Here is a 17,023-nt window from a genome sequence, read left to right on the forward strand (position 1 = left end):
TCAATAACTGAAATAGCATCTTTCACGGCTAATTGTCTTTACTAATTGTGTTTATTTGAAGAAATCCAGGAAAATTGTGTAAGAACTGGAACAGTCCCCTGTTGATTTTGTACTGCTGCTGTGTGCAGTGCTATACAGGAGACTTTTATATAGGGTAGAAAAATGGTTGCATGTGTTTGAAAGAAATATTGACTTCCTTTGTATTTTTGTATAGTTAGTTGGATATGTGTATATCTCTTGTTCACAACAAAATTTCCCACAAGTCCAGGAAGAGGTTTTCAGCAGAAGTAGATTGTTTGAGCACAGTTGGACTGAGGAATCATGCACTGCCCTTCCAGCCATCCAATTACACAGACAGGATAAATCTCCTTTAAATTGGTGATTATGTAGTGTGAATTGTATCAATGTTTCCTCAAAATGCAGTTCCACAAGAATAAAAGATGTGATAGCTTCTTAGACCCTCTGTCAGCTGTATTATCCCATTTGAATGACTGACCTTTAAATGAGGATAAACTAGTTCCCAGCATTTCTGTTGTTCAGGCAGCCTGCAGCAAGAAGCCAGGTGGGTGTCTCAGTGGTCATACAGAGGCCACCTCCCTATAAATTACACCATTCTCTGACCTGATCTACGTCTCACAGTTCAGGCTAATCATTGACAGGGCTTTTACAATCACAAGCTTTTAGTGAAGCTTTGATAAGACACTCCAGCAGCTTGTGGCAAATGAAGACAGTCTGCACGGCGTGGACTCCAACAGAAGAATGGATTTTTTTTGGCAGTACAAGAAATCTGATTTTTAACACTGGCACTATAAACTGGCATAATGTGTGGCCAACGACTGGAGAAGATTGTTGCTTTTTGGACATTAGTTTTCGTAAGGATAGTTACTGGGCTTGCTGGAGAGGGAAGATCTGTGTGGAAAAAGGACTCTCACTTCAGCCCCGTGAGTGAAACGCAGATGTTTTTATATGACACTTTCCCCAAAGAGTTTCTGTGGGGTGTAGGGACAGGAGCTTTCCAGGTGGAAGGCAGCTGGAGGAAGGACGGGAAAGGCTCCTCCATCTGGGACCGCTTCACCCACTCGGAGTTCAGGGATGCCGACAGCACGGGCACCTCCAGTGACAGTTATATCTTGCTGGACAAAGATTTGTCTGCTCTGGATTTTTTGGGAGTTACTTTTTACCAGTTTTCAATTTCATGGTCAAGGCTTTTCCCCACTGGAGTGGTAGCAGCTCCCAATGAAAAAGGACTTCAGTATTACAACAGCCTTATTGACTCTCTGCTGTACAGAAATATTGACCCCGTGGTTACACTGTACCACTGGGACCTGCCCTTGATGCTGCAAGAAAAATACAGGGGATGGGAAAATGAATCAATGGTTGATATTTTCAACGACTATGCCACGTTTTGCTTCCAGACCTTTGGGGATCGTGTTAAGTATTGGATTACAATCCACAATCCATACTTAGTTGCTTGGCATGGGTATGGCACTGGTATTCATGCTCCGGGAGAGAGAGGGAAAATAAGAACTGTCTACTCAGTAGGACACAATTTGATCAAGGTACAGTATAATAAGATCTTACAAATTGTTCTTGCACTGCTGTGGGAAATAATAGGAGGAATTGGTGCTGTGATCAATGTTTTTTTTAAAAAAAAACACCTACTGTGAAAGAACCAAGAAATAGCCTTTAGCTAAGGCAGTCTTTCTGTTAATCCTCACTTTGATCTTATTGCTTGTCACAACAGCTGACTCCGTAATTGTTTTAAAGTGCTTCTTTATTATTTTATTTAATTCTAACTATTAAAGAGCATTCTTTGTTCTTTACATTTAGTTAAACAGATTTGGCCATACTGAAATGACTGTTCTATTAGTTTAAAAGGAAATTAATTTGTATTTGTATATTGATTCAATTTTACTGGCCATGGAGTATGTATATGTCAGTATGATTGGTTCTAGCTTAGTAAGATCATATTGCAAAACGTTTGCTTCTAAACTGGTAAGGTTGGCACTTCTTGGTTCAGAAGAAAACAAATTTCCTCTTCAGTACTCGAGAGTTTCAAATTAGTTCCATGATATACAGTATTTTTTGCATCTGCCATGCTCAAAGTACTTTACAGAGGAGGTCACTATCCCACCTCTGCAGCCAGTATAATTCCCCCTGCTGGGACTATTCTTAACTGTCACAAAGAGAATTTTTCTACAACTCCCCATACATTATACATGTAATTAACAAATAAATCTGAATGGGTTCATCCTACAGAAAGAAGAATGCATGTGGGAAAAATTATTTGCCAGAACAGTTAAAATATACTGCAACTGACAAATTCTTGTATTTGCTTCTGGCCTTGAACCTTCAGAACATAATTTTTCAAAAAAGGCACACTGCAGTCAATAGAAGTTTTAAGCACAGAAAAGTTGTCGAGCATCGTGAGTCAATAACTGATTTCAGACTTAGCAGAAGAATGATTTAACTATAAAGATTTGTGAAGCATCTCAAAGAAAACAGATGCCAAATCATTATTTTTACTTTCAAAGGCTATTTTATATAATGCACGTAAAGGATACCATGTAAGTTTGCAGTATTTCTTGCCTTCACTTCTGAGTGTCACAATCAGATGTGGAGTACCAACTAGGCAGTCTCTGCATTTTCTGTAAAATCCACTAAAGCAGCACAGGGAGCGATACTCCTCTGCCAAAGAATCAATTGGATTTTCCAGGAAGCCAAGCACAGCTGGGTCTGATACACAAATTACTGACCTAATTTTCTTGGTCAATATTGTCTCTCAGATTTGATTTGATAGTTGCTTCTTGTTCTAAGGTATAAAATAAATCACTTGGATGAAAGAGGTAAGGAGACTTTCGGCAGCACACAGTACTTTAACTAATGTTTTATTATCCTTGGGCAGAAATTATTTTCCTGTGGTACCTTTCTTACAACCCCATGAACATTACCCAAAGTATTAGCAGTAAAATTTACTATAAAATGTCAGAAGATTTTGGATTTGAGATCAATGAAAAATCTTGAATTGGTAGTAAAGTGTTTGAGGAACTGGAGTTTTCTGGTTGGGGTTAGAGATGGAATGGAAACTCTTGAGGTACCAGTGGATATGAGTCAACTCATCTTTAGGTAAAATTATTTATTTCTCTTAATAAACTGTAATTCCAGCCAGCCATTCCACAGAAGTCCCAGCTGGTACTATATGTTCCAAGCCAACTAGCCAGAATCTTTCTCAAATATTTTTGTGTGAGTTTAAATGTTCAGTTCATTTGACAATGCAGTATTAATAGAATGTATTGATGCACAATCAGGATTCATGTGTTGTGAAATATCTCTCCTTTGAGAATCAAGAAAAGTTTTAAGATTCTCTCTTTAAGGAGATTCCACATGTTTTTTTTTATTTCATGAGCAGTATATACTGGTCTGTTTCTCAGACATTGTATTATGGCTACCTTCTAATTTCCTACTGCAAGCCAAAAACATTATCCCAAAAATAAAAGATCAACCAAAGTGTTAGGTTTTGGCAGTGTGAGGCAAGGCCTGTTAAAGCTCTTGAAAAGATTGCCATTTATGTCATCAGCTTTAGGAAGAACCACATTCTTGTCCATGTCAGGGCTTCATTTTTGGACAAGCTGTTGACAGACACAGTCCTCAATGCCACCCTGTGAAATGGAGCCAATCTTGCCACACTGTTCCACAGCAAATTGCTGAAAATCATTCTCAAGCCTTTTTGTAGTATCTTTGGAGAAATTAAATTAAGCTCTCGCATGAATCCTACTTTTAGTTTAATTTGCTTGTGTGTTGTTGATGTTATGGTGTTATCAGAATCACTGTTTATATAAAGGAGTGCTTTTATGTGATGTATCAATCACAACCTGAAGCTAAGTTTAAAAGAATCACAAAAACAATATAACAAACCACAAACCTCTGCTTTTTTGGACTTTGGATTATTTTATTGTAAGAACAATTTGAAAGTTGCTGGAGATCTTTGTGTCCCTAGAAGAGGGCTGAAGACATTTCTCTTCATTTTAAACTATCAATTTTATTGCTTTAAAAGCAATACAAAGTCTCAAAACCCAAATAATTGGCTGGCATATGGAAAACTTCATAGAATACCAGGTTGGAAGAGGACCTCAAGGATCATGTCCATGATGAGATGCATTTTAGAACTGATTAAAAAGTTATCTACTTCCATGAATGAATTCATGTAAGTAACCAGGCAGATAATGATTTTATTAAGGCATTCCAACAGAAGTAGGGTTGGTCTGTCCTCATCCAGCCCCGAGCTCTGTGTGTTGGCTGGCACAAGGCATTGCTGATGCTGAATCACCTGTGCTCCCCTCCAAGCCTTGCATCCTGTTAAGGGAATTCCGCAGACACATCTACTTAAGAGACAGCCCTGCCTTTTACACGGGCTTTGCTATTCAGGATCTGTAAAGAGAGGTAGTGAATGCAGAATCAAAGGCTGCTAAGCACAGTGCTTAGGAGATCCATGTGGAGAGAATAATCCAGAAGAAGAATTTCAAATTTCAGTTTAAAAAAAATTCAATTTAAAAAAATTATTTGCATGTTACTATGTCTTCTAATCATACACAGAAGGTAATCATTGCTACCGACCATTTCAAAGGACTTGGTACTATCTCTATGGAAATTAATATGGAATCTGAACTTTGATGCTTATTAATTATAAATTGCTAAGGGATTCTCTTAGATAAATCTCTCTTCAATTGTATGGTAATTATGAGTAATAAAAGGAGCATGTGGAATCTTAGACCAGACGAAGAGTGGCCATCAAAAGTGCATTTCTGTTCTTCATTAAAGGACACTGCACTTCACAAAGGCAACATCAGAAAACAATTAATGATAACAGGTAATTTGCTATGCAACATTTGAAAGACACACCAAATTTAAAAAAAAAAAAAAAAAAAAAAAAAAAAAGTGCTTGCTCCTGAGGCAGATGTCATATGGAAGTAGAGAAGAAAAAAATGGCACACAGAAAAAAATAGGTGGATTCCTTTGATTTATCAGTAAATAAATCTGACAAGAAGCAAGAAAATACAAAGCAGATGAATCATTGTGGCTGGACCTATGTGAGATATATACCTCATATATTATTACCACTTTCTCTATATCAAGTTACGCTCTTTCATATTGGATTGAGGTTTGTAAATATCACGAGGGCAGACCAACATATCGTCTTTACCTCCTCTGTATCAGTGCCCTCCAGGAAGTTCTGCCTTTGTTAGTAGGCAGAAGGCGGCTCTTTTCTTATTTTCTTTTTTATTTTCCTGTTAAAGATTATTCACACTCCTTTCCATCTGGCAGAAAAGCCCAGGGGAAAGATATCATAATGAGGTCTCTCTAAAAAATGTCTTCATCACATACTTGGAAAAAGTAATAAATTCACTTTCAAGCCTGGTGTCTCCTGATAGGTCCATTGCAGATCAGGTTCTTTTCTGTGCCCAGCTGCATTACTCCCAGCCCTTTGACAGATCTCACTTTGCCAGGATCTCTTTGTGGACACTGCTGACTTTGGGATCTGTGGATGAGTGTGCCCCAGGAAAGTCCTATAATTCATTCTCCTTAAAAACAGCTTCCTGCTTCATGAATGCAAAATAATTATTACCTCTATGTCCTCCCAGACACTTCCTTCCCTTCCCCCAAAGGAGACTCCATTCCTCAGGATGCAGAAAGATGAAACGACATTAGCACCTGTATTTCTTACGGGAGGAGGGGAACCTGTCTCCATCAAGTATGGCTCTAGGGTGGACATCAGAATCATCTATGCTTGCAAATGTTTTTGGTGGAAGATTTTTCAAGAAGTAGTAGCCATCAATGATGATGTAAAATTCAGCACTAATTCATAGTTTTTTGATGATTTGTCATTTTCGGCTTAGCTTTCCTAGATTTCTTGGTAACCATTAGGGAAAACACAATCCAAATGCAGGACAGTTAACATACAACAATTTTGATAGTAAACTCTCAAGAAGTGTAGTTGCCTGAATATCAAGATGTAGGCAATCCTTCACAAGGATTGAGATTCAGTTTGCAAAAGAAAGGGTTTAGTTCTACTTTAGTTGTACTGACTATGGAGCATCTTTACCACAGACCAAAAAGGCCTTGAACAGAAACACACTCTCCAAACAAGCCACACACCCCTGCCCTTCTTCTGAAGTGTAACATCATCATCATCAGACTCTATATTCTAGTTCTTCATGGTTTAAACACCAAACAAGTAAACAAAAAGCCCAAATAATATTTTTGGCATTTTTTCAATTCTAGTTTTTCTAAACATTCTTGATTTCCAGCACACTAAAATAACTCCACATACCCCTGACATTGTTTTGTATACATATTGTTGGTTCAAAGAAAAATTGTTTGACTGAAGTATCTTCGGAATTTGAAAGTATTGCTCCTTCTAGTGAAAGCTCTTTGCATATGTGTATGTTAAATTACAAGATCAGAATTGGAAGGAGTATAAGAATATTTCAAAAAGAGAGAAGAACTAAACTGTTGTCTTCAGTTCATTAAGTTGACTTTTTTAGCCTTTTTAAGGGGTTGGTACTAACTGACATAGCACTCTCTGTGACTTTCAAGACTAGAGAATATTTTGTACATTATTACCAGGAAAATATGCTGAAATTAATGAGTCATACGTATCTAGAATAAATACCCAATATTGATCCTACTTTAACTGTGTATTTAGCCTTGACATTTGTCCTTGCTCTAACAAGGAAAGTGAAAGATTAGGGATTACACTCTAACTGAAAAAAGATTAGTCAAAATTTACTGAAAATGCCCTATTTGATGTAGGATATGGCTTTTATATTAATGTTTATTTCATATCTGGTCTTTAAAAAGTTATATAAATCATCTGCTTCCATCAACAATAGTTTGCATTTAGCAAGCACCTTTTGAGAATGTTGAGCTTCTTTAATTAACAACTCAAAACAGGATTATAGGCAAGCCAATTATATTGTGTCTACCATGTCTGTATACCCTGTCATTGTATAAACAATGACAAATTTTTAACTGTAAGAGTTAGTCCTCAGAATTTAGTCATCAGTGATACATACAAATTTATATATGAGGATTCTACCTTGACTCATATTAAATGTACTTATTTATACTTGAGGTCTACTCCTCTAGAATTATACCTGTGGCTGTATTCTCTACTGTACACATTATTTTTAATAGTAACTTCATTTTCTTCTAATCACCTCCTGAAGATGTGTATAAATACGAGTTATCCCTGACTGGTTTTTACATGTCAATATTGTATTCTAATTAGTTGGTTTTTTTGGCAAAGGCATCTTTCTCTATCTCGAGCAGCGTGATTGCTGTGATTTACCTGGTGCTGTTGTCATGGTGCCTGGCACTGTGCATTATACAGCTGAGTGCAGGGGGGGGCTTCTTGTTAAGCCAATGCAGCCATACGCCTCTTGTTCTCAGTGGTGTTCGTGGGCTGTGGCTGGAGAAACAGCGTACAAACCGGGTGAGAACACACTAGAGGCACAGCACAGAGCAAGCCTGGCCCCAGCAGCCACCCCAGGCTGGAGGGACTTTCAGGAGAGGACAGTGAGAGCAACTGAGATGGCACTGGCCCCTTCAATTTTCTGATGCGGCTGCTAAGAAATCCATTTTATAATACTTTAACTCTGTCTTGCAATTTGCCTCATGAGTCCATTTTTGCTGGCTTCCCTCTTCAGCTACAAAACCTGCATTTCAAAGGTTAGTGTCACTTTATCAGTATTTTCAAAGACAGACCTTGAACAAATGTTACGAGCATGACCTTAGAAACCATAAACAACTGATACACAAAATTTCACAAACTGTAATTCTTTGGTACTCCCCAGCTTAAATAAATACCTACCTGACATCAGGCCTTTTGGAGTTTTTTTAAACTGTCAAGGCTGTGTGTTTCTAGATAAATTAACTGAAATTTTTATCAAAGGTAAGCAATGCTGTTTGGCTTAGTAATGATGGCAATCTAACTCAGCACTCAAGTGTTTCACAATGCTCCTAATGTTTTTTTCTGGGTGCAAACTATTATTTTCTTTCCAGCTTAAGAGTATAAAGCCACACTACAGGCATGAGGTAAACCCTGAGTTACTTGACAACTCTTCAGCTGGGAGAGGTCAGCTCCCCTCCCCTGTGTCAGATCACCTGATGTGAACATTCACGCTGCAGTCCAGAGTCACTCTTCTCTGACCTACCTTTCCTGCTTCCTTATAGGACTTTGACAATCGTAGCAGTTCCCTAGTCTCCCATGTATTTCTGGTTTTGTCTAAGTTTTGTCTGCTGCATGCCCTTATTTAAGTGATTAATAATGTGACATTTGAAGCTAATTGTCATGTGTGATAATGCTGTGCTTTCTAAAACATGATGATAATAATCAGAAAAGTGGTATTAAGATGTGATAGAGTGCAGTGGCCTTTTCAAAGACGAAAATAACTAAAATCCTGAACAAAATTCTCACTCAGAACTGTAAAAGTTGACATTTGGATTCAAACTTCACAGCTGGGTTCTTTGCCCAAGTTTTTACATGTAGGGATTGTGCAGATATTAAAACTTGAACACTTGCTTATATGACTAGGCAAAAATAAAACAACTAAATCCCAAGAAGAGGGATTGGGTGAATGTGGTTTGATCAGAGTAAGTCTAGGTAACCCTTGGAGCACAGAGCAGTTAGTAGCACAGAGTCACCACTGACAAATGAAATACCACATGAGTTCCATAATTGATGGAATAATTGTAAAGATGGTTTGAAATTTTAACCATATCAGGAATCACCATTTGACAAAGACTCAGATGGGACTGGCTAGATCACAGAGTTCAAATTCCACTATTACAGCTGTTCCAAAATGTCCTTGTAACAGGTATTCTCATCCCTGCTGGGATGTCTCCTGAAATTCAGGTGTACATTAAAAGTCAAAAAGCCACAGCCTCAACGTGTCCTAGGAACAGCACAGGAGTTACTGAGCATTGCCCTCATCCCAAGGAACCTTGCAGGGTAACAGTGACTGCCCATCAAACAGTGCAGGGTAATTCATGTGCCTTAACTGATACTACCTGTAAGCCTGCAGTGACTCAGATGGAGCTACCTGCCTCTCCAGCTGCCAGCACACAAAGAGACTTATTAGAGTCACAATTTAATGCTATTTTTCTCTCATCAGGCTCATGCAAAAGTTTGGCATACCTACAAAGAACACTTTGAGCCCTATCAGAAGGGGATGATATCCATAGTGTTGGGATCCCACTGGATCGAACCTAACAAATTGGAAGATGAGTCGGACATTTCTAAATGTCAGAAGTCTATGGAGAGAGTACTCGGATGGTTTGCTAAACCTATCCATGGGGATGGGGATTATCCAGAAGAACTGAAAAATGAATTCTTGTTTTTGCCCCACTTTACCGAAGATGAAAAAAACTACATAAAGGGAACAGCTGACTTCTTTGCATTTTCCTTTGGTCCTAGTAACTTTAAACCTCCAAACACTCTACCGAAAATGGGACAAAATTTGTCACTCAATTTGAGGGAAGTACTGAACTGGATTAAACTGGAATACAACAGTCCTCGAATCTTGATTGCAGAGAATGGCTGGTTCACTGACAGCCATGTGAAAACAGATGACATCACAGCCATCTACATGATGAAAAACTTCATTAATAAGGTTTTACAAGGTTTGTACAGAAACTACTTGTTGGATTTTTCAGATAGCACTTTTGATTATTTGATATTTAGCTCTGTAATAATTTTTTTTTTTTTTTAAGAAATAATGGCAACAAAGTTAATCATTAATTATTTATACTGCATGAGTACAAAGTCATGGATCAGGATCTACTGGTGCTAGGTGTTGTACAAACAGAAAAAACCCATAGCCCCTGTCCCAGAAAGCTAAAGTCCAACATCTGCATTGGTTTAGGTTTGGTTAGGGTTTCCATACTGAAACTATTACTCCTGCAGGACTCCAAGACTCCACCTATATTGTAGGTACAGAAAAGCCTTGAGATCTTCTGTGCATGCCACCTCTGGTGACACAGGGAGCTTAGTTAACCCCCAACCTTTCCTACCTTCAGCCTCTTGTTTCTGCCCTGAACCTTCCCCTTGTTTTTCAGGAGGCTTTTCTCATCCTCACTCTAACACTCAGTTAAGATCCTGTCCTGTTTCTGCCCTCTCCTTTCACTGTCCTTGCAGACAATGCTACAAACATATTTTCACTCTGACCCACCAGATCTCTATTACCTGCCTAACTTTCAATTTTCTTTACCATAAAGTATACCTAAAATAGTACATTCCCCCCTACCCCTTTAAGCAGCCACAAAGTCTCAGCATGCACCATCTCAAGTACCACAGCATCTTTGCTCTGACAATTAAACTTACCCCCATCTATTCAGTGCTTCTACAAACAAAAACGTTCTCAGTTGTCACTCTGTCCCTAGATGGCTGCTCCCATTTGTTCGACTTTCCTCATTGTGGACATCAAGTACTCATCTTTACCTGCAAGGCCATTCTAGCTTCTCTTTATCCTCTACACCATTTTGCAATGAGTATTTTCAGACATTTTTGTACTTTCTCCCATGGCTTCCCTAATTTAGAAGTTGCTTTCTTTGAAAATACATGCCATTTTATTGCTTTGTTACATTTCCTCATCTCCTTTCCAGCATTCTGGCCTTGACTATCAGCTTCTCATAGACTCACATTGCAAGCTCTTGGGCTTTCTGATTTCATCTGGCAACTAGCATCCAGCATCCAGCATCCAGCTGGACTATGCCCATGCTGAACTGTGCTGCATCAATACATGCACTGTGCAAAACTGCTTTCAGCAGAGACTCAGCAGCCTTACTCGGTCACTGCTTTACCTTGGGTATTCCAGCCCTTAAAAGGTTAACATAAGGAGTTATCCAGTGTTATTTCCTAGCTTAAAGCTGGTGACAGGCAGTGAACGTGACTGACCTTGGAGTTTGGACTTTTTCTTCCAGGCTGCCAGCTGGCATGAGCCTACATGGGTAAAAAACATTGTGGTTAGTTGGTGTCTGCTGAGAAGCTGCTTTGCAGGTTCTGCTGCCCTTTCTGAAGAATCAGGTTCCACATCTGAGAAAGCAGTAGTTTTGTCATCTTTCTCATATATTATATGTAAAAGATCATATCTAGACTCCTTTGGAAGAGCGACATTAAGATTGCCTGAAGAAATCAGTATGCACTGCACCCATTCTGTAACTAAATCAGTCTCTGGGTTGGTCAACCTAACTTCTTTAAAGTCATTAACAGTCCCATGCCAACAAAATAAATTTTTCAATTTACAAGCTGAGTAGACATTCCCAAATGTCTGAGCTTGCAGACATCTTTCAAATAAAGGTAGAGAGCTTTATCTTCATGACAAAGTTACAAACCAGATCAACTGTCACTTCATTTATTTTTACTTACGATTCTCTAATTTTACTGGCATTATTTTGCTGGCAAATTGTCAAATGCAACTTCAAACCTGGATGTGGTATAATATTTCTTGTTTGCTCAGAGCAGAAATAAAGCATCCTACGGTAATTTAATTTCTTAAGGAATTACCAACACCTTTTTTTTAGTAAATAAAGATATGTATGTCAGTTTTGCAATGAATTACAGTGGGTCAATAACCCTACAAATGTTGAGAAGGTACTCAGGATTTTCAAAGTAAATAGCCCTTTCTCATAAATATTCCTTATATATGTTAGAGTACAAGACTCATGGATGTTACCTTCTCTTATGCAGCTATTAAACACGACAACATAGATGTGTTTGGTTACACAGCCTGGTCCCTCCTTGATGGCTTCGAATGGCAACATGCTTACAACATCAGGCGTGGATTATTTTATGTAGATTTCAAAAGCAAAAAAAAGGAAAGGATTCCCAAGTCATCTGCACTTTATTATAAACAAATAATACGAGAAAATGGATTCTTCCCAAAGGATTCTACCCCAAACTTGCAAGCTCAGTTCTCCTGTGACTTCTCCTGGGGTATCACAGAGTCTGTTCTCAAGGTAAGTATAAAATATTAAGAGGATCACTGGAAAGAGAGTGATCAGGAACTTCAACTTAGTAACAAATGACCATATACGGCACCTTGGATTCAAGAATTTCAATGCACACTGCCAATAGAAGTTAAGCCATCATTGCATTGGTTCAATTCCATGTGTTTCCAGGTTTTCAGGTGAGCTGGTCACAGAGTACAGGCACTGCTCCAGGAGCCTTTCAGGCATGACCCTCCCTCTGCTTGTGTCTCCATGCTGCAGATCAGATGAGGAAATTTCAGACCAAGAAGTTGATCCAACCAATTGTTACTAGGTTATTCTTCAACCAGGGGTTTCCAAAACCAGTTTGCAGTGCGGCCATAGGGATGCTTGTGATGGCCAGGTGGCGAGAGTGACAAAGGGCAGGAACAAGGTGATTACCCTGGTGGCAGCAGAGCTACCTGCAGGCTCCACGTCTTGTCTACAGCAGAAACACATTCCTGAGTTAGGCCTGGCTCTAAGTGCCACTTAGACAAGTGGGTAAGAAACCATTCTTTAAAAAGACACATAGCACAGGTGAAGATAACCAACCTTGAGGTTTCACCATCTGAGCTCACATTAGAAAACAGATCATATGACCTTTTGTCCAAACTGGTTCTTACAGGACTATTTATACTTTATTTTTCTTCCATTTCTGCTTTAAAGTTAGTAATAAGCTAACTGCATGTACGGCTAGTGCTGGGATACCCTTCTTGCCATCACACAGACAGTCCCATGATAAATATCAGCCTCAAAAAAAGATAATAAAATCCCATAATTTAACCTATTCACTGACAACCATAGGAGAAAAAAGTTAAGCTTATATATATCTTGTGAATATGCAGCACAAAAAAGTACATTTTCTTTAAAAAAGTCTTAATATTTTAAACTTCGCTGTATTGTACTTTGAAACCTACAAAAAGCATTTTAAAATTGGAATTAAAAAAAAAGATATGTGCTATTCAGAAACTTTTCAACTAGTAGGAGATAGAAAAGATATAACTAAGTGCTACAAGGTGTTTGTGTCAGATTGCTATGCCTCAGTTTCACAAGGTTGATCACAGCAGCAGTGCCAAATTAATCCATGCTTGCCTCGTACAACCCCTGTGCTTGTTCTCACCACCTGCTCTCCTGGCAGCTGCCTGAGAATTGCTGTGTGCGTGACCAGAGGGAACTCGATCAGGGAGAGCTGTGTGAAAACATGTCATGTAGGCTGGTGGCAGGGCAAATGCCAATGTGTAATCGAAAAGAAAAAAGTGCGATTTTGATGCTTTTCATAGGGGAAGGAACAGAATAATAAGATGACCACTAGCACAAAGCCCATACAGTTGGTTATCCTCTTCACCCTGGAGCATCTAAAAAGGGCCTTCCGACATCCAGCACGAATCAACAGCTGAACACAGGCAGAAATGCAGACTACAAGCAGGTATTACGTTCATTTAATGAAAACCCATTGTAACATATTTTTATTTTCACAGGCAGAATCGGCAGCTTCCTCACCTCAGTTCTGCGATTCCAGCTTGTACCTCTGGAATGTCACAGGAGATGGGCTTCTACACAAAGTTGAAGGGGTAAAGCTAAAAACGCGACCAGCACAGTGCACAGATTTTGTCAGTATTAAAAAGCAACTGGATCTCCTGGAAAAAATGAAAGTCACCCATTACAGATTTGCACTTGACTGGTCACTAATTTTACCCAATGGAGATTTGTCAGTGGTCAACAGGCAAGTTCTTAGGTATTACAGATGTGTGATTAGCGAAGTCCTGAAACTCAACGTTCAATCCATGGTCACCCTGTATTATCCAACTCACACCTACCTGGGCCTGCCGGGTCCACTGCTGCAGACAGGAGGATGGTTGAACCAATCCACTGCCTACGCTTTTCAAGACTATGCAGCTTTATGTTTTAGGGAACTTGGCGATTTGGTTAAGCTTTGGATTACAATAAATGAGCCTAACCAGCTAAGCAATGTCTACAACAGGAGCAGCAATGACACCTATCGGGCAGCACACAATTTACTAATAGCACACGCCATGGCCTGGAGAATATACGACGAGCAGTACCGGTCCTCTCAGTATGGCAAAGTGTCCCTGTCCCTGCATTCGGACTGGGCTGAGCCTGCCAACCCCTTCTCTGAATCTCATTCAAAAGCTGCCAGCAGGTTTCTTCAGTTTGAAATAGGCTGGTTTGCCAATCCCATATTTAAGACTGGGGACTATCCAGCTACTATGCGGGAATATATCACCTTTAAAAACAGAAAAGGCCTCTCATATACTTTGTTGCCATCCTTCACAAGTGAGGAAAAGCAGCTTGTCAAAGGTGCAGCTGACTTTTACGCACTGAATCATTTCACCACCAGATTTGTGATTCACGAACCTCAGAATGGAAGCCAGTATGAATTTGATCGTGACATTCAGTTTCTGCAGGATATCACCTGCCTGAGCTCCCCTTCTCGTTTGGCGGTGGTGCCTTGGGGAATACGCAAAGTTCTCAGGTGGGTCAAAAAAACTTACGGTGACATCGACGTTTACATCACAGCAAATGGAATAGACGACCCGTCCTTAGACAATGATCAACTTCGAAATTACTACTTGGACAAATACATACAAGAGGTTTTAAAAGGTGAGTACATGACAGATTCAAGTTCCCCAGAGCTGTTTCCACGGCTCAGACCCAGGCACAGCTACGTCCTGCCCTGGACAGAGGGAGCAGTCCTGGTTCAGATGCAGGAGCCAGCAGCACTGAGCCCCCTGAGGGGCCCAACTCTGCAGTCACACTCAGGGCAGCTATGACAAAGCAATGGCTTCAAGTGCCTTGCACAATATGCAGCTACAGCTGCATCCAGTTTAAAGCATGTGAGCAGCTCTCTGGGCATGCACATACAGCAGAGTAGTTACTCAGAAGTTATTAGGAAGACAGCACTTCAGCCCAACAACTCCCAAGAAACAAATTTGTACTCTCCAAAGAAAGGCAAGAGCCTACTTGCTTGCTGAAGGAGTCATTGGACAGAAAAATGCAAGCAAGTCCACAGAGACATGGAGGGACATGCAGAATAAATAAAGCAGGGCACCAGCAGCACCAGCTGTTGTTGAAGGGAGAGTCCAACTCTAGTGCCATTACTTGTTTTCTCCTGGGCACATATGGAAATCTACTTCTTCACTTTAGAGAAAAACTAGTAAGAGTTATGGAGGTAGCAGACAAAAACATTCAAGGCAATGATCTTCAGCAACAGCTTATTGTATGAGAAATGCTGCAGGAATCTCACCCCTGTCCCCTGCTTCCTCCAACCAATCATTAAAGAAAAGCAGTGAGACATAGGCTAGCAGCAAGGCCTTGGGACCTGAACCATACAGGCAAAATGAGATGTGCAGTATCTCCCTGCCCTCGCTGCTCCCTACTGGTGAGCATGAGAGAGATCCTGATCAGGACATGACGGGTTCAAAAGCTTTTCTGAGGCAACTGACATTAAACAGTCTAGGTATCCTGGTTTCTCTTCTCTAGGAGTTAATAAAAAATGAGACAAATCTTACTCATGGCTAAGCATGGCTTCAGATTACTTGTAGACATGAAGAAACAAAGTGTTCTCTCTCCAGTGCTTAGCTTTCTCAGTTACTACAGGACCAATGACCGTTTGCTGATTTATTTTCCACACTGATTTCATACTGCAAATAAAAGAACAATACACTATTAAAGGAAGTAAATTATTAAATGGAAGGGTTGTTTAAAGGGCACTTCATTATAGTATTCCTATTTTAATTTTCAGAGTATGACACTTTACAGTACTCACAAAAAGATCCTTCAATTTACATGTTCTTAATCTGGATCATATTCCCAACTATGCTCACTGCTTGACATGACTTCAAGGCCTGTTATTTTTGAGTATTTTCACCCAGCACGTGTGCAGCAGTGTAACATGGAGTCATGCATGCTGCAGGGATGAACAGCTGAGTTTGGAGCAGGGCAGGAATTCTTGGAAAGCTGCTCTGATGGCACCAATGGGCAGCTGCTCCCAAGTCACAGCAGCTGGCTTCAGTTAAGAGCAGCATCTAGCTCTTCCCAAGAAAACAAACTCCCAGTTCCAATCCTGTATGAATCCAGATTTCATGGGGATGGTCCAAAAATTCCCCAAATCATCAGGATTTTTTAAAAACAGTAAGACACCATTCCTGTGTAATTGGGACAACTGAGTATTAGAAGCAGTGAATGTTTTATGATATAAGTACACTTTTTAAATTGGTAACAATTTGAAATGTGAACTCCTTACCAGAAAGTCTGCAGGTTTTACTTAAAATATAAGTTTTTATTAACACTTTTGGTTTGGTTTCTTTTCCTTCTCAGCTTACTACATTGACAAAGTCAAGATTAAAGGCTACTATGCGTTTAAACTGACTGAAGAAAAATCTAAGCCCAGATTTGGATTCTTCACTTCCGATTCAAAAGGAAAGCCTTCAATAAAATTTTACAATAGCCTGATAAGCAACAACGGCTTTCCTGCTGACTACTCAGTCTGTGACCCCTCTAGCCACGAGAAGCAGTGTAGCTTCTGCTTGTTTATTTCCCAGAAGAAGCCGTTAATATTTTTTGCCTGCTGCCTTTTCTCCACCCTCATTTTGCTTTTAGCTATTATTTTTGTTCACAAAAGAAAAAGAAGGAAACGTTTTAAGGCAAAAAGCATCAAGTGCATCTGTGTCTCATTTTAAAAGGGGCACAAGCCCACTTTCAATGAGATCCATCACTGCATTCTACAGTGGACTATGGCACTCAGCTGTGGAAAAACAGAGTCACTCCAGTCACACACACCAAGCATTTCATTCAAAAATTAAATAATCACATTCACAGGAAAAAGAGCCACAGCGCTTGTTTCTGGTGAAACTACTTTTTTCCACCTACTGTACATAGAAGACAACATCTACTTAAAAAAAAAAAAAGAAAAAAAAGAATTATGACTCTCCTGTGCCTTGGAATAACATTTAAAACAGCTTTACTTGCAAAGAGCAAC

At 39.5% G+C, this 17,023-nt stretch overlaps 1 protein-coding gene across 1 annotated transcript; it reads left to right on the forward strand.

Moving 5' to 3' along the window:
- Positions 1-821: 821 nt before the first annotated feature.
- Positions 822-16,724, forward strand: KLB (klotho beta). The gene is made up of 5 exons (XM_040064932.1): positions 822-1,559; positions 9,174-9,681; positions 11,747-12,015; positions 13,503-14,646; positions 16,363-16,724. Exons 1-5 carry the CDS (start codon positions 822-824, stop codon positions 16,722-16,724), a joined length of 3,021 nt encoding a protein of 1,006 aa, XP_039920866.1.
- Positions 16,725-17,023: the final 299 nt, after the last annotated feature.

The sequence above is a fragment of the Hirundo rustica genome, chromosome 5 (assembly GCF_015227805.2).
Source record: "Hirundo rustica isolate bHirRus1 chromosome 5, bHirRus1.pri.v3, whole genome shotgun sequence".
Taxonomy (NCBI): domain Eukaryota; kingdom Metazoa; phylum Chordata; class Aves; order Passeriformes; family Hirundinidae; genus Hirundo; species Hirundo rustica.